General features: G+C 38.4%; 1 protein-coding gene across 4 annotated transcripts in view; it reads right to left on the bottom strand.

Moving 5' to 3' along the window:
* GRIA2 (glutamate ionotropic receptor AMPA type subunit 2) overlaps window positions 1-25,397 on the bottom strand; it is an 86,999-nt gene that overhangs the window by 30,951 nt on the left and 30,651 nt on the right. For all 4 annotated transcript variants that reach the window (XM_064148713.1, XM_064148714.1, XM_064148712.1 and 1 more), the window contains exons 3-6: window positions 17,803-18,042; window positions 13,898-14,094; window positions 9,536-9,589; window positions 6,628-6,789 (exon numbers count right to left, since the gene is read on the bottom strand). In XM_064148713.1, coding sequence (XP_064004783.1) covers window positions 6,628-6,789; window positions 9,536-9,589; window positions 13,898-14,094; window positions 17,803-18,042 — 653 coding nt within the window. The remainder of the gene's footprint in view (window positions 1-6,627; window positions 6,790-9,535; window positions 9,590-13,897; window positions 14,095-17,802; window positions 18,043-25,397) is intronic.

Below are 25,397 nucleotides of genomic sequence, written 5' to 3'. Positions count from 1 at the left end.
AACAGAAACATGCACATTTGGTGTTGGTTGGGGTTTTTTTTGTGTTTAATCAAATCTGATCCTGTTCCATACTAAAAATCAAAAGACATGCATTAAAACTTGATATATACCTGATACATACCTGAAAGAGTTTGAGAGAATAATTCGAAGTGTTACAAGAGGGGGTGGGATTTTTGTGCTGAAGAGGGGTTTTCTGGTTTTTGGAAGGGTATTTTATTTTCCCTGAATTACATCAAAAATACACTTGGAGTCTCTTTAAATTCTTGTTCTATCACAAAAGTCACTTCCTCTTCAAAAATTACTCACAAATCAGTAAGTATATGTGACTTGGAGAAGATGCACATTTAAAAATGCTAAATGCTCTTTTACTATGATATTTACTGAAATTCATTTTCAGTTTATGCTTTTTTTATGATAAAAATGGCCATCCAAGCATTACTAAACATGGGAAATCTCCTTGAATGGAGCTTTTAACCAAGAGAAAGTTACTGAGATGTTCATAAAAGACATACTCTAGATCATTTTCTAGTAGAATAATTCATGCTTGGTGCAATTAATGAAAATGGCAGAATGGCTAGAGATTAGTTGATTCTGTTTTATGAAATGACTAATACTATATGAATTATAAGAACCTGAAAATTCCATTAGGCATTTCAGCTGCATTATTTTTACTCACAGTCAACAGAAATTCCTGTTTAAATTAATGGACATAAATTATTACCCTAGAAGCTGAACAACACTGCAACAGAAATTATTCTAAATTAGAATTTCATATGAGGATCTTTTAGACCATATTTTTTTATTACTCTATTAAATGAAGCCAAACTAAATGATTTTCTACTTTGCTTTTAATATGCTATGAATCATAGCTATTTTCTGCAATAATCTGTAAGATGAGTACCTGGACTTTACATTACCATACACCTCGAGCAAATGCCACAGGAAAAAAACCCAAAACAACCAAAAACTCGAAAACCAAACTCAGAGTTCTCATCATACATTTAGTGCTCTAAAACTTTCCAAACACTGCCATTCAAAACCAATAGTAATAATTCAAGTTTTATTTTAAAAAAATCCAAAACTACAACACCTATTTTCGTTATCATGTCTCATCTATCCCAACCACCACAAGTGTCTGCCTGTTGTCTCAAGATTAAATGCTTTATCCTGTTTGCTCCAAACTAATTCCAAGTAGAATACATAGGTTTCTGATTTACCAGGAAATAGTTACTGTCAGAGAATAATACACACTTATGTTTGCTTTTCTGCCACTCATACTGGCCAATATAAGCAGCACCCTAAACTGACTGGTCTTGACCACCAGCCTTAGCCCAGCAATAAGCTTGCATGCTCCTCTTCCACCAACTAAGCGATCCCCAGTGCTTCTCTTCCTCTCGTATTTCCCGGACCCAAGGAACACTTGGCCACAGATGTCTCTCCAGCTCTGAGCTGCCACTGTCCTTCCGTGTCTACCATTTTAATTCCAACAGTCTCTTTCCATTTTGCTGACTCCCTTTTTTGAATGACAAATCTTTTCTCCTCTTAATTTCAGCTTTGTGTCTTTTTCACCCTTCTCCTCTTATCCCCACTTCTCCATTGAGCTCTCCTGTCCCAAATGTTGATCCTGATGAGGCCAGAGGTATGGCTGATCTTGCTGAATCCTTAGAGCATGAAGGAATATAGTAGCTTTCTTCTAACAACCATATTCAAGTAAACTGCTGCTTGAAAGAAGTGCTGAAGAGCTGCTGGGAAAAAAGGCAGGAGATCTTGGCTGCAGATATTCGTAGCAATTGTGTTTTAAAGAAGTGGATTCAAATTCAAAGAAACAGTGCTGCATAAGGACATCAGGACTTGGCTCTGTTGTATTCTGAAGCCTGGCAAAAACTTTTGCTTTAGCACAGCTGAGGTACTTTTACTTGCAGGATCAAAGGATCTGGGTCAATAGGCTCTTTGTGTGTTGCAGACAAATCGACAGATACTGCCTCAAACCACCCTCTGCTTTCACTGACTGAATGTGTCATTCTTTAATTGGGTTTTCTTTGAAAAACTCAAACACAAAACCACAAAACAAACCAACTAGGCTTGAATCAACGATTATTTATGCAAAAGAGCCCAGAGCTATTAAAAAAAAGCATGAAGTTTAGCACTGAAATTTCTTATGCCCACATTTTCCACATATAGATTTGCAAGGAGAGATGACTGAACACTGGGATTCGAACCTCCAGTGGAACCAAGCAGCTAGAATGTCAGTGGCTAGAGGTCTACTTTTTATGGCTAGGAAACCAACACAGATGGACTGGAAAACAGATGAAAAAAAAAATTAACACAAATCCATGGTTTCACAAGGGCACTTAACAAAGCCCACAACACACCAAACAGCAAAGCACCTCTCCCTTATCAACTCCACTCCAGTTCCTGATTAAATCATGTAATAAGAATTTAAATTAAGTAGTTAATTTTTTAAAAAATAAATCATTATAATTTACTTGAGTTCAGGCATAATCAATCATCTTTCTCCATTAGAGCTGCAGCAGATGCAGCAGAGTATCACTTGTATCTCATTAAAATGCCTGGTATTACAAAACCATTTTCCAACACGCTGCAATCACAAGAGGCATGCCTCAAAATGAAGGTTTTGTCTTCGTTTGTTTCACTAAATGTACACTGTTGCTTACTCATCTATGGACCACAAGCTTTCTGCATTTCCACTTTGAAGAAATGTTTTCACTCTTCTTTTCTTTGCTCCTTAATTGTCAGTGAGTCATCTGAATTGTAATTATTTCTGCAAGGTAAATAAGTACTTTTATATTTGTCTGCATGTTCTCTGTTTTCCATCCTTGACTTAAAATTGGCACCAACAGAGTTAAAACAGGAGCTTTAAATGATAAGCTTAGTTCATTTTTTAGTTTCATTTTATGTAACACACACAAGCTGCCTCAGATATTTCTCACACACGCTACACCTGTGGTTGTTCTTGGGAAAGCTCATCACAGAGGATAATTGCTTAGACAATAAACTATTGCAGCTGGAAGGGGCCTACAATGATTATCCAGCCCAGTTCAGGGCCGACCAAAGTTAAATCAGATTAAGGGCAGTGTTCAAATGCCTCTTGAACAGTGACAAGACTGGGACATCAACCACTTCTCAGGGAAGCCTATTGCAGTGTCTGACCACCCTCTAGGAAAAGAAATGCTTCCTAAAGTCCAATCTAAATTTTTCTGGTGCAGATGTGAAACATCCCTACACACCGTGTTACAGGATACCAGAAAGAAGAGATCAGCACCTCCCTCTCCACCTCTGCTCTTCGGGAAGCTGTGGAGAGCTATGGGAGCCTCCTTTTCCCTAGAGTAGACAAGCACAAAGTGCTCAGCTGCTCCTCACATGATATTCCTTTCAGGCCTTTCACCAGCTTTGTTGCCGCCTTCTGGATGCATTGAAGGACCTTCACATCCAGAGCTGCATGCAATATTCAAGGTGATGCCTCACCAGTGCTTAATGCAGCAGGATTATCACCTCTGTTGACCAGCTGATTATGCTGTGTTTGATGCACCCCTGCAAAGCTGCTCCAGCATGGACTTCTGTCTCCACAGGCCCACAGGTCCTGCCAGAAGCCTGCTCCAGCATCAGCTTCCCACAGGGTCACAGCCTCCCTCTGGCATCCAACTGTTCAGGTGTGGAATTCTACAGAGGCTGAAGGTGCGTATCTGCTCCATCATTAACCTTCATGGGGACAGCCTGTTTGACCATGGTCTTCACCACAGGTTGCTGCTCTGGCACCTGGGACACGTCCTCCTCCTGTTTCAATGACCTTGGTGTCTGCAGTTGTCTCTCACACATTCCTCTTTCAGATGCTACTGTAGAGCAACTTTTTCCCCTTCTTAAATATCACAGAGCTGCTACCAACCATCACTGATGGGCTCAGCTGTGAGCAGCAACGGGTCCAACTTACTGGCTGGCATTGGCTCTGCAGACATATGGGAAGCTATTAGCAGCTCCTCACAGAAGCCAGAAGGGTTACTCATACAATCATGGAAGGGCCAAAAGGCAGATTATTGAGTTAACTTGCTCAGTAACTTAGATGTTTACACACTATTCCAAGAAACAAAGGGTAACACATACAGCTAGAGCATCAATATAAAAAGGAATGCCATGTTCAGGAAGGACAGGTGGGAAATGCAATTTAAACAAGTACACGAAAAATCCTGTACTTTAAAGGTATGATCAAATGTACAGGTATGGTATGAGACTGTCTAAAATCAGCAATAATCGAGAAAAACCATGAGAAAAAGATCTAGATCTTAGTGTGTACCTCATGAAAAATATACTTCAGTAGTGTCATGATGCTGAAGAAAAAAGGGAAGGAAAAAAAAGCCCAACCTAGGACAAAAAGAAGCCCTGAAAGGACTGTCTTGGAGATAAGGGAAACCAGTATGTTAATTTCTACAGCACTGCACTGCACCGAGCCTGGCACTTCAAAGTTCCAGAACAAAACTATGAACAGGATCTTAGAGCAGAAAATTCAAAGAAAAAAGGGATTATTCTGTTTAGCATGGAGGAAGGACAGGACAAGTATGTCAGCCATCTTGAAATATAGAAGGGAAGATAAAAAGTGTATCTACCCTATATCCATTAGAAACAGACAAAGTAGTAATTGAATATGAGATACAAAGGCTGATTTAGGTTAGGCAAAAACCAAAATAAAAGAGTATTTAAGCTCTGAAACAGAACATTTGGAACAGTAGTGAAATCACTTACTGCGGGAAATGCACAGGTAGATCTGATTCTGCCTTCAGGAAAGGAGGATGGGCTGGATGACTGACTGCTCAAAGACCTCTCTTGCCCTGTTTCCATCATTTTTTTTGGTTCTGTTCTGCCTCTAGCTCCCTCAAGGACGGGAATGAAATGTGACATATCTCTGTTCTTACACATAATGACATGCAAAAATGACAACTACTATGTGCATAAGGGCAAAAGATAGAAAGTTACATAAAGAAATACAGGAAATGGTACAATCAATCTTTCCAAACACAGCAATACACATTCACTTTCCCCCTCCCATCAATACCTCTAGCATTCATAAATTATCTGATCATTTAAAGTGTCTCAGTCTCTTGACTGAATATCACTGTGATTCTGTATTCCTTAAGCAGACAACATATAAAAAAGAAAGATCAGCCTTGTAAAATTAATTAAAAAAGCATTCTGAGCTAATGAAATTAACACAAATAGATGTTTCAATTAGTGTATTTTTCCTATCCATGACAAAACAAACCTCAAAAACCATAAGATATTCCACATACTCTTTTTCAACTCTTCCAGTTCCTACCAGACTTGAAATTTTGTTGTGGAAGAAATAAAGGGAATGTCTGTGATAAACCTGCACATTTCAATGCCACAATAAAACACTGCAATCACTTCATGTTATGTAACATACATGCAATTTACCCCCTACTGTAAGTAATACCAGGCACGAGAACCCTCAACATAACAGACCACTGATTTATTTTCCATCAGTGTAGAAAACTGAATTTCAGTTTCAGTTAGACTCTTTTACTTCAGTTGTGCACTTCAATAGGATCATTTCCAGACTACAATCCTGCAACGTTAGCAGGCAGGTAGGTAGATTTGAGCACTCAAGAATCAGGGAGACAAAAGAATTATACTGATAACCTACAGTCCCATCCTTTCCTGTTTTTTCTAAGAGTAATACACATTACATATACCACACATATTAATTGAATGTATTTAAAGACACAACACAGGCTCTAGTTTATTTTGTCACACATAAAAAAATAATGAAATCACTCATTCTGTCATAAAGGTTTTAAAATACAGAAATAACCAATGAGAGATTACAGCTTTGACTAAGTTACCCCCAAATTTGGCCTTGGAAAAAAAAGGAATCTCCACATTTTGCTTTTTAATTTAAATTACTGCTGTGTATTTTAAAAGTTCTTTGTTACAGCGATTTAAAAATTGGTTCTTCAGTTCCTTGCTGAAACTTCTTATTCATTTCACCATAAATCCGTGCAACCCTTTACCCAATACTACGCAATAAACTAAACCATGGCTCTAAGTGCCTCATCCAGTCTCCTTTTAAACACCTCCAGGGATGGTGACTCCACCACCTCCCTAGGCAGCTCATTCCAATGACTAATCACTCTTTCTGTGAAGATTTTTTTCCCAACATCCAGCCTAAACCTGCCAAGGCACAGCTTGAGGCTGTGTCTTCTTGTTCTGTCACTGATTGCCTGGGAGAAGAGACCAACTCCCACCTGGCTACAACCTCCCTTCAGATAGTTGCAGACAGCAATGAGGTCTCCCCTTGAGCCTCCTCTTCCCCAGGCTAAACAACCCCAGCTCCATCAGGTGCTCCTTATAGGGCTGTGCTCCAGAATCCTCACCAACCTTGCTTCCCTCCTCTGGACACACTTGAGCATCTCAACATCTTTCTTGAGGGGCCTGGAACTGGACACAGTACTGAAGGTGTGGCCTTGAGTTGTATTGAACATTTTTAACTGCAGCATCTTTGCTCCACTAGCCCTATCACAGAGAGTGTTAAAAGTACTATTCCAATTCCCTCAATTTCTGCACATCTGTCATGTTCAAAACAAATATAAAGCAAACCTTAATTGTACTAGTGTGTGCACCAGGATACTCCTTCTCCTCCAGTGTGGACCAGCGCTGTATAAATTTTGACACAAGAGGATCATCATAGTCAACTATCTGAAATCCTGAGACGTTGGCTCCTCCAAACTGAATTTTTGACAAATCTCCATCAGTAAATCCCTGGGCACAGAAAACATTATGTCTGTTATTCCAACAGTTTTGGCAGATCTCTATCTAGTACACACAAATAAAGAGTTACCATATGACTTTTACTGCAGAAGTATAAGCCAATGTTTTCCTCCAACAGGATCCAAGTTTAAAATCCTGTGCTGCCAAGATTAAGTTGTCAGCTCTGTCAGCCAGCCATCAGCTCTCATTGCTCACCAGACACACACCTTTATCTCTATAAAAATCTGTCCTTCCCATGCTTACCTTCCTAAAGAATCCTCTTAATTTCAATAGGATTGCTTAAATAAAGGGAAAAGGAAGACTGAAAAAGTGTTAGGCACACAGATTTTAGACAGGAACAGTTACAGCCCCAGCTGTGTCCTCTTTGTCATCTCCCCAACTCCTTCCGCCCCTGTAAGAAGTACTTCTCATTCTTATGAAGAGTACATATGTTTTGCATTATAACTTGCCCCAAATAATCATACACACAAATTCACATGAAAGACTAACCACATTATCAGAAGTGGCTACAACTGCCACACTAGGTGCTCTTTAATTATTGTTTATTAATGATACTCATCAGTGATGTGTTGCTGCATGCTAATACATGACTACAGGGATCATGAAACTTTGTTTGGTATTGTTGTGAGCTTCATGTTTGAACATTGTATACTTTGACCTGTTGAGTGATTTTTGAGCATATCTCATTATTAGAATAGATCAATTACTTGACTGACTGATTAGCCTGTGCTAGTTTCAAGCTAGCTAGAATGTTTTGGTGAGAAGAACTACATTACAGGCTGTGAAAGGAAAACAACGGTGATGTCTACTTCCCGCATAGGCTTGCTGTGATGTATGAGAACAAGAATCAAAACATAGATAAGGCACTTCTCCTGCTGGGGAGCTCTGAGCTCTAACCTCTCTGCTGTTTCTCTGACTAATCCACTTTGCTTCCTAACCCCCTGGCTGAACCTCCATTCTTCACTGGGACTGGGGTAAGGTTGAGGGGCAAGGGTGGTTGGGAGCCCCTCCTGGGGACTCAGGTTTCTGGGAGGGGAGTTGTGTTTCTGTATTACCTTTTACCTTGTATATTTCTGTATATAACTGTATATACTGTAAATATCTGCTTGCATATTCTGCTAAGCTGTAAATAATAAACTTCATTCAATTTCCAGAGCTGGCTGAGTCTAGTCTGGGTGATTTCCAAAGCCGGGGGGGGGTGGGGGGGGCAGGTAACACCCAAACCATCACACAGCCTGAAGCAGAACATTATTACATTATTACATTCAATAAAGAATGAAGGGGGATTCAGTGAAGATGGGATACAATCAAGTACTAGCTAAGTTTTCTTTCTAGCAGAGAAAAACATAGTTTTAAAATTTTTAAATACACTGAGTATGTTATTACACAAAATATCTAAAACATCTGCATTTAAACTGTATAAACCTGTAGGAAATAAATGTGCTGTTAAACACCTTTACAAAGGCAAGACTCAGGAAGTTTTAGATCTTATGGGCTAACTGTTACAAGGCAATAAAATAGCAACCAGTTAACATAATGACATACATTAGGCATTCTTTCTAAAACCTTAGTTTCCCTTAAGACTGAAAATACTATTTATACAACATTAGCAATGCAAAACACAAACATCTAACACTGAGGGAATTTTTCACATTTTGTAAGACTTTTATGCTTATTTTGTGAACATCAGTAGCTTAATTTCTTTATCCTAAAAATGAGATAATAAATACGAAACTAATGTTCTACTGTTAAGGAGGCCTTTAGAGTATAAGGCTTCTTTGCACCTGTCTGCCAACATATGTGATTCTTCAGAATACTGTCCGCCTGGAGGGGAGAAGTGTTTTGATCAAAGGTTGAGAGGAGATAGAGGTTATGTCTGAAGTGTGAAAGACACACCATGGCTATTCTGTTTTCTCAGCCCCCCTAAAGGCCTATGGAAAAGAGAGTGTGTATTAGAGCACCCCTCACTCTGCTGGAATTTATATCAAATGCTATCACAGTCCAAGAATAAATGATGCAAAAAAAAGATTTAGAGGCACTCACACCGTGGAACTTCAAAAACTGTTTTCTGGACTCAAGCCTGCAGAATTTGCTTTGTGCGTTACAAAAAATCATTGGATTCAACTTTGCAGCTTCCTAAGTAATTCTTGTTGACATTACAGTCAGTAAAATGTCCTTTTAGTCTTAAGACACAATTTAAAAGAAAATAATTTGACAGAATTTAGTGACAGCTTCCTGAACCTTTCCCCTTAGGGACATTATTAGCTATAATATCTGATCATCTGTGTTCAATAAGAGATTAATTCAAATTGATTACCAAGCTGATACGAGGAATGAAGATGTGTAAAGGTGAAACTCTCAAGTCCAGCAGAATGAAAGCTGAGAACTGTAATTTGAAGTATTTTAAAAGGTGAGAGATGAAGCATCAGTTTGCTCAATGAATATTTCAGCCAATAATACAGAAGGCTATTTTTCTTCTGAAGTATGTAAAAAAAAAGATTACTCTTTACTGAAGGTGCTGAGCAGTCTTCACCCTAGTTGATGGAAATACTGCAGGAGGCAGTAAAGCACTGGAAAGACTCTGGCAATGAAACAAATATCATTCATTTAGGAAAGATAAAGACATTTATGTTTTTTCTCTTTTCCAAAATGCATTAAAAAAAACCCAAAATACTAGTTAGTTACTGAAAACAGGTAATTAAGTAATACAGATATTTTAAGTATTAAAAATGCTTACCAGATTGGCAATTATATAATGGTATCCTTTAACATGTTTACCAATTGTGATAACCTGTAAAGAAGAAGAAATACTGTCATGAAGAACAGTCATCTGCCATATGGAATGAGACTTAAAAACTGCAAAATACAGTAGGGTGTAAAAGCCAGGTATGAAGTTTATAGTATGCAATACAGACTTTGTTCACTGCTTTAGTTTTCATTTTACCTAATGCATCACTGAACACATTCTCTGCTGGTGGAAATTAGTCATATTCAAACCCAAGTCATAGAATCATAGAATCAACCAGCTTGGAAGAGACCTCCAAGATCATCCAGTCCAACCTAGCACCCAGCCCTAGCCAGTCAACTACACCATGGCACTAAGTGCCTCATCCAGTCTTTCCTTGAAGACCTCAAGGGACAGTGCCTCCACCACCTCCCTGGGCAGCCCATTCCAATGGCAAATCACTCTCTCTGGGAAGAAGTCCCAAGATCTCTAAGCAGAGGAGCTGAATGCTAATAAGTCTCTATTAAAGGCACAACCCAGACAGAAGAGAGTGAGCATTATGCAGTAGGAGTACTGTGCCTCAGAAATTCATGCTTAATTCCGCTCCCTTTGCAGCACAATCGTAACGTTCCTTGAACCAGAAAAAGTTTAACAGCTCACTGACATTAATGAAAGCTATCCACATTATAAGGGAGTTTCTTAAAGTTCAAATTGTTTATTGACCTAAGGCTTCCTCATAATCTCCTTCAAAGCCAGCTGGTGGTTTCTCAGCAGTCTCCACTGGCAACATACAGCATGGATTCTTCTCCCAGATAAAGCCCAATTACAACTGTGTATGTATGGGGGAGTTTGCATTTTGAAGCAAAGCACTTCTCCAGAGAAAATATGTGGAAGACATGAGCACTCAAGAGGTTTCTTCCATCATTCAAACAATGAGAACAACTTAAGTCAAGAAAGGATGATTAATTTATTTCCTCATTTAACATATAACTACCACACTCAAATACAGGTATCCTATAATTTTTATCAAGCTAGTAGTGAATGACATGGCACATGCTAACTGTAATGAAGTTACAGAAATATAGCAGAAGGCAGTGTTTAACACTTAGTTTTGCACTACTAGAGTTTGAGACTGAGAGGGATCATACTACATAGGCTGTAGGAGTTATTCAATTATTCCTCTTTTGAGCTCTCTATATAGATGATATATGAAGTTCATTATTCTAAACCAATTCGGACTACTTAAAACTCACTATTAATGAAAAGGTTTAAGGAGTATCTTCTGATGTTAAGTTCTGCTTCCCAAAGAAACTTCAGTTAGAGCAAATTAGCTGTTGTGCATAAAACGCTTCTTCATTATTGGTATCTGAGAAAATGACCAGTAGCTGCAAGACCTTGGATCAATAGTTAGAACTCAGCTCCAACTGCCACTAGCTTTGGAAAACATTGCCCTGTGGCACTCATGCATATGAACAGCAAGGTTGTTAGCAGTTATAACTCCGAGAAGACTCAGTGGTGCCTTCAAAAGCCGTGATGAAGGAACTGTGCACACAGAATTTCCTAGCTTAGACCAACAACTCAAGCAAGGATAGACAAGAAGTGGCAGTAATTGCACAGCTTTTATCAGGGGCACATAAGAGTCTACAAAGGAAGATAGCTGAGAAAAGATAGAAGCTATATAATGAAGAGCATGGTAACAATGACCTGCCAAATCAGAGAAGAGAAATATAAACTAGACTGAGGAGACTTGGGGAACTGAAAACATTTTCAACTCCAACTTAGATAAATCATTGAAACCTAGAAGAGAAATTGCATCATGAGACAAAAACCGAGAACAATGAAGCAACTTTGAAAACACATTGAGTGAACCTGAAGTTGTTAGCATAGCTTAAAATGTTAGAATAAATCAAAGCATCACAATAGGTTTGTTCAAGAATAGAAATCAAGGAAGAAAGTAATGAAGTTGCTGCTGTAGATATCAAGAGCGCAAATAATACTTCAGTACTCAAGAAAAATCTGGTCAAGAGAAGGCCTGTTGCATGTCTCCAGTAAAAATACACAGAAAAGGGATACAGACACAAAGGGTCTACTTCAAACATCCTCATGGAAAGAAGGAAATCACAGAGGGGTTTTTTAGTGCAGGAATTAAAAGAACTTTTTAAAGAATAAAACCAGTAGCAGAGCAAGACATGAAGTACAGATTATGCTTTCAGAAAAGAAAAATCAGAACACCACAACCAAAAGATGCTCAAATGCCCAGAAATTCATTGTTTGTTTTAACCTTCATTTTAAGAAATGGAGAAAATTGATTATTTTAGATTTCACTTTACATAAAGAAGGGAAGCTACACAAAAACAGTGTAAGAAAAATGGACTTAAACCAGACCAAACTCCTGAAAGTGCCAGGGCATCTTGCAAAAAACCAATTTCAAGGCAACTGACAGCAGTTTAAAAAAATGTATTCTTGGGCTTAGCAGTAAATTATATTGAGTAGAACAATTAATTGGAACTGTATTAGCTGACATGTATGGCAGATCCAGTTGGCTAGAGTTCTTCAGTGACTTACAAATCAAAACAGCAAAAACAAAGTTTATCCATCCGTATGCTTAAGGAGTAGCACAAGCCTGTGGAGAAAGGCTGAGAAAATCTGAGAATCAAAACAAAGCAGAATCTATCAAAGTGTGATTAAGGTCACAAAAACATCCCAGAGCTGCAAACAAAATAAGAAAAAGCCAGAGGAAAAACTGTTGCTAAAAAGAGAGAAAAAATGAGTGGTACCTAAAGGGTCAAGAGAGTTCTTGTCTTTTGAAAAGTGGAAAAAGAAGAAACTTGGAGTCAGACAAATTTTCATATCAGGGGAGAGATTATAATGAATATTACATACTTAATTTTATATGATAAGAAGCTAACCAGTCAATATCGTCTTGTCAAGATGAAAGTACGTCAAAGCAATCTAATTCCTTTCCCTGACATGACAGTTAGCCTAACAGAGGAAACAGCAGATGTAACATATTTTGAGTCTAATAAGGTTTTTGTCCTGTATCCCATTGTTTCTTCAGGGAACATGGACAAGGCAAAAGTCACTGTAAGGTAAGCAAGCAACTGCTTGAAAAGCCGCACAGAGCCATCTGAAGAGGACCTACTTCCCTCAAGCGTTGCTCTACTCAAGTACATTTATTGGCATGGAGGGCAAGTCAGAAAAGAGTTTTTAAAAAAACTATGCATGACAGGGAGATTGAAAATGCTCTGAAGAATAGGTTAAAATTCAATATGATCCTGAAACATTTATGGACATGAATTCCAAATAAAAAAGACAAATACAACACATCCTACTTAGACTGCACAGGCAATGACCAGTGTCCTAACGACCTCCATAACAAAGACAAAATAACAAATCCTTCAAAAAAGCAACAAACAGCTACATTCACACGCTGATATATCCCTACAGATGGTGCACAGTTTAACATGGTCAAGCTCAAGTCAGCAGGGAGCTATCCTTATAATTTTCCAATTGTGCTTTGCATGTATGAACAGAAGAATTAAGGTACAGAGGCAGTAAGACCTTCCTAGACACTAGGATTGAAGAGATGGATTGGAAGGTAATCACAGAATCACACAATACCAGGCTGAAAGTGACCTCAAGGATCATCTGCTCCAATCTTTCTTCAGAAAAAAAGAGAATCACAAAGAATTTACAGAAACTTGAATCTGATGCTACTGTGAAATTTATTTCTTCTTTAATTTGGCAAGTAATGTATACGTCATTGGAGTGAAGACATAATTGTCTGTTCTCTTTGCAGCTCAGGAGGCCCTAGCTGTGGAAAACAGCATGTAATTTAGGTCCCTTAAAAAGAAAGGGACGTAAAGACAATAAGAATGACAAAGAGCTTAGAAACATGAACTATGAAGAGAGTTAAATAGAAAAAAGGAACTGTAGATAGAGCCTTCCCAAGATGTAAAGAGTAATGAGAAAAAGCATTAGAAGTAGAAAATATTTTCTAGGTGTAAGGAGAACTATTCTCTAGACATAATAGAGGTACTTATAGTGCACCATCTATAACACTGTGCCAACTACATATAACATAGTACACTACTCAGGTTGTGAAATAGCCTCAACAAGACTATTTTTTTTTTTCAATTATCAGGATATGGGGTTTATCCAGATAGAATTATCTAGCCCCTAAGGAGAAAGGGAATAGAGGATCTGCATGTTCAATTTCTGCTTGATGTACACATGGTCCTCAACAGAAATATGTCACTTCTAAATGATGCATAATCATCACAAAATATAAGATCAGGAGATAAGAACTTATTATGTTTAATTACAAAACAAAGGCATATAACTGCTGTTAATGAAAAATGGGGAATAGCAAACCTGATCGACAATGTCGTTGACTTTATCACGCTCACAGTCCAAAATCACTCGCCTTTCCTTTTTTACCTCTAGATCTTGAAACAGTGAACGGTAAGTTTCATCTTTTCTGTCATTGTTAATATTTCCTACATTTATAGCAGTCACTTGCCATTTCTTTTCAGCAGCAGAATCCAACACAGCTTGTAAGGTTGATAAACCTAGGGAAGCACAGGAGAAAACAGAAGATATGACTGATAAAGCTTCAGGAATAACAAGCTTCTAGAATGTGATTCAGGAGATTACTAATTTAAGACTTCCCTGTAACTTGCTGCACATTTTTAAGACTCAGAAATGAAGATATTCATGGACCAAAGCTGTTTGTATTGCATGGGATTTCTGTTTCTATCACTGCACAGAATCAGAGTAGAGTCTTGTATAGACAACCTTTTACTTTCACTTCAACCTTCTGGAAATGGGATTTTGGCAGTTTCACTGATTTATTGATGGAATTCCTTACATTGGGAAAGAGCTCTTCTAGGAGAAAAGTGATCCAATAATGGCAAGCTTCTACTCAGGAAATGTTAGTGAACTGCTGTAGTTCACAGCATTTGGGCAGTACTGTATTTAAACCCAGACCTCACTCAAGTCTACGGCAAAATTCCCATGTTCTGCACTGGTGCTAATGGAGTCAGGATTTCTGTTGCCTACAGTCATACCCCCTTTATAAAAGAAGATATGATGAGATACATTTTCCCACATAGAGAAGCAGGTTCAGTGCTAACACCTACAAGCCATCTACAGAAGTCTGCTTCCATTTTATCCTTTTGGCACATGCCTGACAGGAAGCTGCAACTGCCTCCAATATAATGTAAAATCAGTGAACATTTTACTTCACCTGTTTTCCTTTTCAAGAATTAAACAGAGTATAAAAACATGAAGGTTACCGCTAGAAATTGATTTCTGCTATTCAACAAATACCATTTTAACCATTTCCATCAGTGCAGGAATTAGACTTGTCATGTTTAAATTCCTTCCAGAGAATTCTACATAATTCTATAGTGCAATTTTAAAGCTAGCAGATAGTATTAAAAAGAAAAATCAGACTTTCTCACAGGCCACTTGACATTTTTAAGCCAACTGACATTTTCACACATTCCTCTCCCCTGAAGCCAAAGAGCAAGAGGAGTAACTTCTTGGAGACAGATTCTTGTCTTTGTGTACAAAAGAAGTTTCAGGCACAACTCTCGTGACAAGTAACAGTACTTCTGACCATAAACATAGAAAGAAAGCACTAAGAACTAATTTATCTCATTGTTAGTAAATATCTCATTGCATAAATACTGGTCACTGTTTAGCAATTCAGCTTTACCAAGGAAAATGGTAATGACATACAGTGCTATACAGAACAGATCATCAGCGAAGGAAGAAAATGGAAACCTTCCAGAAGCAAAAATTCAATGACTATCTCAAATAGTTCTAGTTTTCTGTCAGCTTTAAAGAAGACTAATACAAAATTTTCTACGTTGTGCAATTATATATATATATATTTTTTTAAATAGATAATGACAGTCCAAGGGTCCTTATAAATTGTGGAGAACTCACACACTAAAAGATAATTACTCTAGGCAAACTAAAAGATGAAGGGAATATTTTAAAACACTAAAAAAGGACTACACTTCAAAATAATGATTAACTTAAAATGGTAATAAAAAAACCTTGAAAAACAAAAGCAAAAATAAACAAAAGAAAACCCCAGAACAACACAACAAACAAATTCAAACCCAACGAACCAAACTGAAACAGATATAACCTGTTTACTCTGATTTAAACAGCATCTCAGACATAAATTAATAAGGGCTATTAATGTTAGTATTATCTATTACAAAGGGGTTTTGTATTTTACTCCTCTGATCTTCCATTCCTCCCAGGAACACTATTTTCTCAAGGTGCTCTCTGCAGATATGTCAAATGGCTGGCTGGATTTCTTGCTTTTTATAGGTGTCATATTTGTCATCCCCATACACTTCAGTTCGTTCTGATAGCAATAACACATTCCAAAAGAACGAAAAACAAACCAAAAGAGGCCTTCACAGCAATACAGTAAGTATTTTGTAATGGAAATGGGACTCTGCAGAGGAGAAAATTCCAACTAGAGTTACTTTTTTAAACTGCAGGAAGAATGCTAATCAGGAACATCATGTGGCTGAACATCTTTTGGTTTTCAGGAAACAAACTCCTAACTCAGTGAGCTCTGAAAAGGAGAACTGAACAGAGGCTGAGTAAATTAGTAATTGCTACAGACAGAACCCTTCAATAATGTCACCACTGGCAAAACTGAGGAGGCAAGGAGGGTAAGGGACAGCGACCCACATTACATGAGAGCAACTGTCATATTAATCCAGTTGCTCTCATGTAACGTGGGTCAGTGTCATTATTAGCTTGAATGTGCATATACTGGATGACCTCACTTCTCTACAGAGAAATGAGACATAAAATTGCCCCACATTTCAACCAGTCAACTGCTAACCACAGAGGAGCTGTAAAAGTAGCAACAAATGATTCTTTTGGAATAAGTCATCAAGTCAATTCTGTCAGCTTGCCCAGCTTCCATGAGGAGCAAGTCTCTCTGCCTTTTTTATCTCACTCCTGAAGGTAGAATTTAAATTATCTATAATTCCTTAAATATACATCACTGTCACTACATTAACATTTGTACAGAAGTATTTAGAGGAATCGTGGACCTCATTCAGCATTTCACGTCAGTGTTATTGATCACATACTGCTTCGACCTTGTGCAATCAGTGTGAGCACCAAGGAACAAGGATTTGCTCAACATAAAGGTAAGAGATTCATGCCTTGCAGCTTGTTAGCACTGGGGTGCCTTTCCACAATTAAACCAAACAAGAGAAAAAAAGGCATAACCAAAGGGTGACTACAGTAACAATATCAATGCTGTTATACATGGCCAGCTTCAGGCAGTACAGCTCCCAAGAACTAGGTGTTCTTCAGTATTTCTTAAACACAAACCGCACACAGCTCACACACCACACATGGCCAGCTGACTGCCTGTGTTGGCTAAGCAGGTTATTTTATACCTGTCCTTTCTAAAAAGGCAGTGGGTGTTTCCAATTCTAATGTGAATTCGAATAGTATCTGCCACAGAAATGGCTTAGAGTTCCATGTCCCACACGATGTTACTGCCGGAGGTTACGCACCAGCATCAGTTTTTCTAACTTGAGTGTTTAACAGCAGTGCTAAGTGACTGTCTTGAGGAAGTCCCTTCAGCTTCTGAAGCCTATAATATATAAAATGCTATCAGAATGCAAAGAATCTTACATCACTCCATTACTCAACAAACCATGGTGCTGCAACAACTACCCTTCAAACCGAGTGGATCTTGTTACTTAATGCGCACTTAATACTTAACTCTGAACAATGACTATGCAGGTGAGACACAAAACAGTCTTCTTAAGGACAACAGAATAAAGTAAGAATCAAAAAATACTTAACCAAGGACTACTAGGTGAGGAGGACCTGACAACAGAATGATAAGAACAGAATTCCAGAAAGTACAGTCAAAACCTCTCCAATTCTGTATAATGCTGCTTCTTCTCAGAAAACTGATGTACGATAACTTGCAAGTGATTTTTTCCCAGTTCATAAATTGTTATTATTAGTACAACAGTCATAAAGTGCACAGGACTTGAGAAGGCTGTACCACATTCTATTAAGACACACTGTAATTGTTTCGTTCTTATTCAAACAATTTTGTTTCTTATCCAAAGGCTCATTATTGAGTTTAAGATTACAGTTAAAATTCCTGCAAGTAAATATTCCTTTCTTTTTTTACCTTTCTAATAGGAATTCAGCATTTCAGTGATATATATCCAGCAGACAGCATGCAAATCAGAATTACCACATCTTACCTCTGTCACTGTCATACAAATATGCAAACTTGGTCCACTGATAGTATTCAATCAAGCTAAGAAGTGCTCCCTTGAGGTCAGGTCTCATCTGAATGACGAAGGGATGTGTTCCATCTGTTGGGAAGCTGGGAGTTATGAAGGAGACATGAAGGGTCCCACAGAATGATGTTATGGTATTTACAGACTTCTTGTCATAGAATCCAAAAATGGCAAAGACTCCTCTTGAAAACTGGGAGCAGACTAGGAGGAAAAAGAGAAAAAAATTATGTGCAAGAATTTTTTCCCCCAAAATTTATTCAAAATGCTATCATATATATATTAATGAGAAATAATAAAAGTGTCTGATCACATAAATACCAGGAGACAAACAGTAATATTCTGCTCTGGAGATTATTATTTGCTAGTATTGTTAATCAGTAATATAAAGATTCCCCTACAATAGAACAACAACAACAAAAAAATCAGAGCTATGGTTCCAATTTCTAGATAATACAGAAATAAATTCACCAAGTTACTCCTAAATTGTTTATAGTTTAAAGAATAGTGATGTAAACATCAATGGCAGCTGTAATTTCTAAAATGAGTCATTACAACCACACATTGTGTTATGAAAATAGTTAATTTTTTGTCATGTTAAAAATAAATCGGCTCTGAAGCCAAGACTCCCTGAGCTTTTGCAGACTACTTTAATTGCATTTCCATTTGGGTAAATATGAAGCCAAAAGTAGAAACAAATCTATTAATAGCAGTTAATAGAAGCAAGAATTTTATCTGTTCTAAAATTGTTCTGTTTCAAGGCATTATTTTAATTCTTGCTTTGTAGAACTCAGCAAAAGCTGGTCCTTCTGGATGACAATTGCACTGATGCTGCAGAAAGAATAACCTCAGAGGAGTAAATAACATGCTGATTATTCACTTTTTGTCACTGGAGACAATTCAAGTCAGCTGATGACTCCTACTGATCACCACAACCTTTGTAAAAGAGCCACTTCTTCTGGCTTGATTTCTTCCTTGACACTGCAGGCCATGTTAGTGCTTAAATACTAAAACCAGGCTACAGTAGGAGATATTTGTCTTTGATGGATTCTCATTTATCACTTCTGCATTCCTAGGTTTGCACGTAGTCACTCTGACTAATTTTTTTCTCTATTAGTATGTCTCTTGTTCAGTCTCACTGCAACACTGCTGCTGATAAGTGGAAATTGCAACTGAAGCTAATTTGGCCCAGCTATGTGGTGCACTAATCCTTGAACATAAGGGCAAAAAGAACTTAACTCATTTTTCAATTCCCTTGTATTTGAATAAGTATCAATACAATACTTTCTCTTTTGAGGTTATCACATATTTTATTTTCTGAAAAAAAAAAGATCATTCCTTTAGGCCTGTTATTCATTGCTATTATGCCTTTGCCTATCTATCTTTGCTACCAAATTATTTCTGCTCTCCAATCAAAAGCACCTTAAGAGCGTTGATCAAATTCTGAGTCTGTCAGTTTCAACAGTTATCACCTATTAACTTAATTAGGTCAGAATTACACCTCAGGTTAGAGAACATGAGTGACTGAAAAACTGGATGAGTAATATCCCTTTACAAAAGGATGCTGCAAGGTTTTCCAGGGCTAGCGTAGAAGACGGTCAGACCTCTGCCGTTGCAACTACGAATCCTTATGTGAAGAGTACTAAGGGTGTAAAAGCCTATGTTGAAAAAAGGTTTCTGGAAAAAGGCTGTAAATTTTCTAAATAGATTTTCTGTTTTAAGTTACTGGAACTCCTTGTTCTATTTCGAATCACTTGCTGACACAAAATCAACTCCCTGCCTCCTCACACACTCACGAGCAATTGTTCCTCATCTGCAGCAAAGGCTAAATACTTTCTGAACTTGCTACAATAAAGGCGTTAATGTCTCACAATCCGCCTCCAAATGTGCATGTTAAAATAGAGCACCAGTTTACACTTGAATCCCTGGGTGAGCACTCTGCAGCACACTGCTGTGATCTTCTGTATTTAACCATTTTCATCTTGTACATAAGGTGGCAGAGACAACAACAGTGTCATCTCAGGGTCACTGAGTAACAAAAAGGTTTATTCCAGTTTTGCTGACTCCTAGGATCACATCTCCTGTCATACCCATTTCTTTCCTTCACTCACTTGTCAACTATTTTAGGCACAGGTGCCTACAACAGGCAACAGCCAGGGCTAGCTGCCTGCACCAGAAAATCTGAAATCCATGGGTGCTGCCTTCTGAGGACAACCACTGCTACCCTTAATAGCTAAAAACCTGTGTCTTCAGAGACCTGTACTCCAACCTCTACCTTGGTTCCTCCCCATTCTTGCCTCCCCTTCCTGACATTGGAGAAATACAGATCTGCCAGGCCTCAGCTAGTGAAGGTCAACCTGCCATGCTGTTTAAGTTTTAGTTACGGCTCTTCTCCTGGCTCCTGAACTTATAAAACTGAACAGGTCTCAAAATCCATTTAAAAAAACCCACTACACTTAGAACACGAAAAAAGGTCATCACAGTAATAATTTGTGATGGCAAATAAAACGAACCCAAATTACTTACAATAAATTTATAAAAAAGAACCAGGATTAAAGGTGGGCATCTACTGGGTCTGGCTGGGGCAGCATCCCCTCTCCACATTGCAGCCCACATGGCGCTGGGTGTGGGATTTGTGGCCAAAGTGAAGTTACTAACACACCAGTTTTCAGTACTGCTCAGCAGTGCCTGCACAGCAGAAAGGCTTTCTATTCTCACCTCTGCCCATCCAGGCTATTAGGCTAGAGGAGAGCACGTAGTTAGGAGAGGACACAGGCAGAGCAGTTGACCCAAACTGGCCAAAGGGATAGTTCATGCTTTGTAACATCATGACCAGCCACGACGTAGTAGAGGATGAAGGGGGCAGGAGAGTTCTGACATGGCATTAGTCTCCTTGTAGGACAGAGTGACTGCCTGCCTTGGCACCACTTGTTTTTCACAGAATCAGGGTTGGAAGGGACCACAAGGATCACCTAGTTCCAACCCCCCTGCCATGGGCAGGGATACCCTTCCCCAGACCAAGTTGGCCAGAGTCTCATCCAGCCTGGTCTTAAACACCTCCAGGGATGGGGCCTCAACCACCTCCCTGGGCAACCTATTCCAGGCTCTCACCACTCTCATAATGAACAACTTCCTCCTCACATCCAATCTGAATCTCCCCACCTCCAGCTTTGCTCCATTCTCTCCAGTCCTGTCACTCCCTGATATCCTAAAAAGTCCCTCCCCAGCTTTTTTGTAGGCCCCCTTCAGATACTGAAAGGCCACAATAAGGTCACCTTGGAGCCTCCTCTTCTCCAGACTGTACAGCCCCAACTCATTCAGTCTGTCCTCACAGGAGCGGTGCTCCAGCCCTATGTTCATCCTTGTGGCCCATTCCTTCTCTTAATAAAAACTGTCTTTATCTTAACCCATGGGTTTCTCACTTCTGGTCTTATTCTCTCACTCTACCCACTGCAGGCAGGGAAGAGTGAGTGGTCATGCGGGTGCTTGGTTTCTGGCTTCAGTCAATCCATGACAGGGTAAAAGACAATATTCCACCTTCCACCTACCCAATAGACCTCTTTATCTCCCTGGCCTATGCTTGAATAGATGATGGAGTTCTGTACCACTTCAGCAACACAAACATGCATCCAGTCCACTTTGGTCTGTTCAGATGACTCCTAGTCTTTCAAACTGAGCACCCTCACTGGTACAAACTACTATCACCTCTCTTCATTTGTTTGTATCTATTGATCAAACACAGGTTTCTTGGATTAACACAGCAACTGGTTCTCCGTTTAGTAACATCTACATCTAGTAAATTACCAGTCCTACATGTGTGTGTCTTCTGGAGAAGGTGGGTAAAACTGGAATTTTAATCTCCTCTTCTGCATGAAGTGAGAGATGAATAAAAAGCCCTGCTTCTAGCTGGGCAAAGTCAAATCCCTGCAGTACTAGCTACTTAAAGGAACTACATTTTAAAAGCTGAATTCCACACAAGTGTATACACACTCAAACAACAGCATGATCAAAGCAAAAACATTTTATTTTAAACATTATTATGAAGTCTGCCACACATATATAAATTCTCATTTAATTTAGCCAGAACCCTCTGCATATGAGCAAAAAACTCTTTCCAACACAAGTCTTGAAAGTAAGGCCATAACATACATTACTAAAGATTAACCTATGTGAGCCAGTCAGAAAACCAGGATCAACTTCAATCCAGATTAAAAAAAAATCATTACCAATGATGAGCATCAGGATTATACACTGAAAAACCTCAGTGATGCACATTTGCATGTGAAATTTCTCTAGAGACAAGTGGGAGGGCACCTATGCCATGTAATAAAATAAAAATAGTTTAAAATAAGCATTCAGACTTTGTCTCAACACAGATGCTTGCAATTGCCCTGGGGAATTAAGTCTCTCAGGAGCAGAAGGTAAAAAAAGTAATAATTCTAAATAGATAATGGTGATCCTGTGGATAACACAGAAAGTGTAATTGGTTTTGGCAAGATTCCCACCAAGTCTATAGTCACATTGTTATTGCTGGGAGACACTAGTTTTATAATGGTGAATCAAAGTTATTAGATTAAAAAAAAATGGTGATGATTATAACTTATAAGCCATTGAAACATGAAAGATCTATTTTACTAAGGACATTAGAAACAAATGCCAGGACTCAATTCTTTCAACCTCATCCGTATGAACTGTGTTCCTTCGGGTTTATGTTGTTCCCATCTTTTCCTTCAAAGACCCCAAATCTGTCTGTTCAACAACAAAATTAAGCTTAAGCCTGCAAGGAGGAATAGGTGCCTTGTCATGGGGGCAAACCTACTTCCACTATTAATCACATCTGTTTTCCTTTAGACTTTCTTTACACCATGATGCACTAACGCTTTTCCCTCTTTCACACTTTCTCTGTTTTGTTACCCAGTTTTGCCAATTTCCCATTGGAATGGACTGCCCAGGGAGGTGGTGGAGGCACCATCCCTGGAGGCATTCAAGAAAAGCCTGGCTGAGGCACTTAGTGCCATGGTCTAGTTGACTGGATAGGGCTGGGTGCAAGGTTGGGCTGGGTGATCTTGGGAGGTCTCCTCCAACCTGGTTGATTCTATGATTCTATGATAACCTGATCTTTATCCCTGTGACCATAACTGGTTGTGCAGAAACAAAGAAATACAAACATCTTTTGCCTCCCATGGAACAGAGGACTCAAAAATTCTAAATAGAAGTGTGAATTTAAAAAAACTTAAATGAAAAGATATGACAAATATACTTAGCTTTGCACAATGAAGGGATGCCTAAGAAGGGTAACACATTTTCATGACCCAAGAACTGAATCTCTAGAGGCATAAAATCAGTTAGAAATAGTTGTTTGAATACATACATTAGAAACTATTTCTGATCACGTCTTTCTATGCTAAAATCTCCTTTCCAAGGGTAATAATGCAAAAAAATATTTACATTCAGGGACAATTCAATTGGCAAAAAGAAAGTTAGCAAATGCTCATTTCACTTACTGAAACAAGCATCCAATAGTACCCACATACACATAATTTTCAAAAAATGTTATTATGACTAACCTTCTTCTAACTTTTCCAATTATTTCTATATTTTTATTTATATAAGAGGTTTGATACTTGGTTTCTGTCCACAGATGAACATTTGAAATGACAGAGAAAATATTTTCCCTTCAAAGCTTTTATTTTAGATATTGTCTAGTACCACTGTGGCTTTTTATGTTATTTTATTATACTAACTTGGTTTACTGTAGTGCTAAGAAAGCTGTTTTAACACCAACATAGGGAAATAAGTCTTCAGGGCACATTATCTAATCACACACTATAGAATAATTCTCTTGCTTCTTGAAGGAAGAAAATACAACACAAGTGCAAAGGAAGAGTCAAGCACTGCCTCTGCAAAGATGACCAAAACAGAAAGGAAATGCTCATTAGTCTGAAAGACTGATGGAGGAGTCAGAAGTGGCCAGGAAGAAGAAACAGCAATTGAACGTCCAGTTGGTAATTTCAGCTTCCAAAAGGCAACATTAAGAACAAGCAGACAGCAGAAAGGAACCACAAACAATAAGCAAGAACCACAGATGCCAAAAGAATTCACATATGATTGAAATAGCACCAGAAAATAATTATGAAAATAAAAAACCAATATGGATTGCTTCCGAAGCCATTAAGAAAATCGCAGCATAAGAGAAAGCTTATTGCATACATTTTTATAGACTACACAATTTTGTTTATAGTAAAGTTATATATAATCTTAATGGTCTGTTCTATCCATTCAGATTACATTATTGCCTTCTAGATGTGAGGGGTAAACTTCAGGAAGAGTAAGGCAACAGGAATCATGCATGACCACTCAAAGTGTTATTTAGAACCATGAAGGACCACATGTGTAGCTAGCACAAATTTAGATGAAGTTACTTTTTCTAAGGCCATGGTAGGCTAACTAAAATTGGGAAAACAACAGTTGCCCAAGGTTCAAAGAAGAGCACAGCAACTGAAAGATAAGACAATGGACCAAAGTTTCATGCCAGGATTCAATAAAACACAGAAAACAAAAGGGCTGGTATTTAAAGAAAAAACAAGACATCCTTCACCAAAGCCGAGAGGCAAATTGATGTCAATTAAAGTATCAATGGCAATCAGAACTAAAAATCTGCCACACTTCTGGATAATGAAACAGTGAAAGACATGGGGAAAAAAGCCATTCCAACACAAATAAGTGTTGACCTTTATCTTGAGTATTTAAGAAAACCTGGGATTATTGTCATTCAACACTGATCTGAAGTGTGCATTGTCATTTTTGCACACTCCCTCACTGGGAGGGACAAGCATTGAATATTGAGCTCTCATAAAACTCGCAGTATGAAGTGGACCTCATAAATATTGCAGTCATTAATTCCTCACCTTAACATTCAGCATTAAAGCAGGCAATGCAATTTAGAGCAACAGCCAGACAGTTAGCAAACAAACAATCCAGTTTTGCATGGATACAACTAGACAAATTCTGTCAGCTGGAATGTCTCTAAAGGACAATTACAGTGGAGCAGGTACAATGAACATTTTTCCACCTCTTCCAGCAGAAATGTGGTCTTCAGTGATTGCTGTGACCTGAACTGTTTGTTCAAAGATAATGTGACCAAATGGAACTTCCCACACCATGTTTTCAGCAGAAGTGGCTTTTGCAAAAAATAGGAGTCAAAACCTGTGTTGCTACAGTAGGAAACAAGTGCAAACACCAGAGGAGAGGCAAATTAATCTATTTTAGCCAATCAATCATATTTCACACTGAGGAAAGAAACTTTGTGCCAATATGGGATATTTGAAGCAAGTACAAAAAAGCCTTCAAGAAGTTAGTGGCCATCTGTCAGGAAAGTACATGATAATATGACACAGCTTCTGTATATGCTAATGTTGCAGTAAGGAAGGTAGTAAACAAACATCATGTTCAGATTGAAACAACAGGTCAGAAAACCAGTCTGTTTCAATGTCAGTTGCACTCAATTACACATTGCTTGACTCTGTACTGTAGGCATCTGAAAATCTTTTTCACTGCTA

Source organism: Pogoniulus pusillus, chromosome 9 (assembly GCF_015220805.1).
Source record: "Pogoniulus pusillus isolate bPogPus1 chromosome 9, bPogPus1.pri, whole genome shotgun sequence".
Classification (NCBI taxonomy): domain Eukaryota; kingdom Metazoa; phylum Chordata; class Aves; order Piciformes; family Lybiidae; genus Pogoniulus; species Pogoniulus pusillus.
The sequence above is the reverse complement of the archived record's forward strand: the minus strand, read 5'-3'. Positions and strand labels throughout refer to the sequence as shown.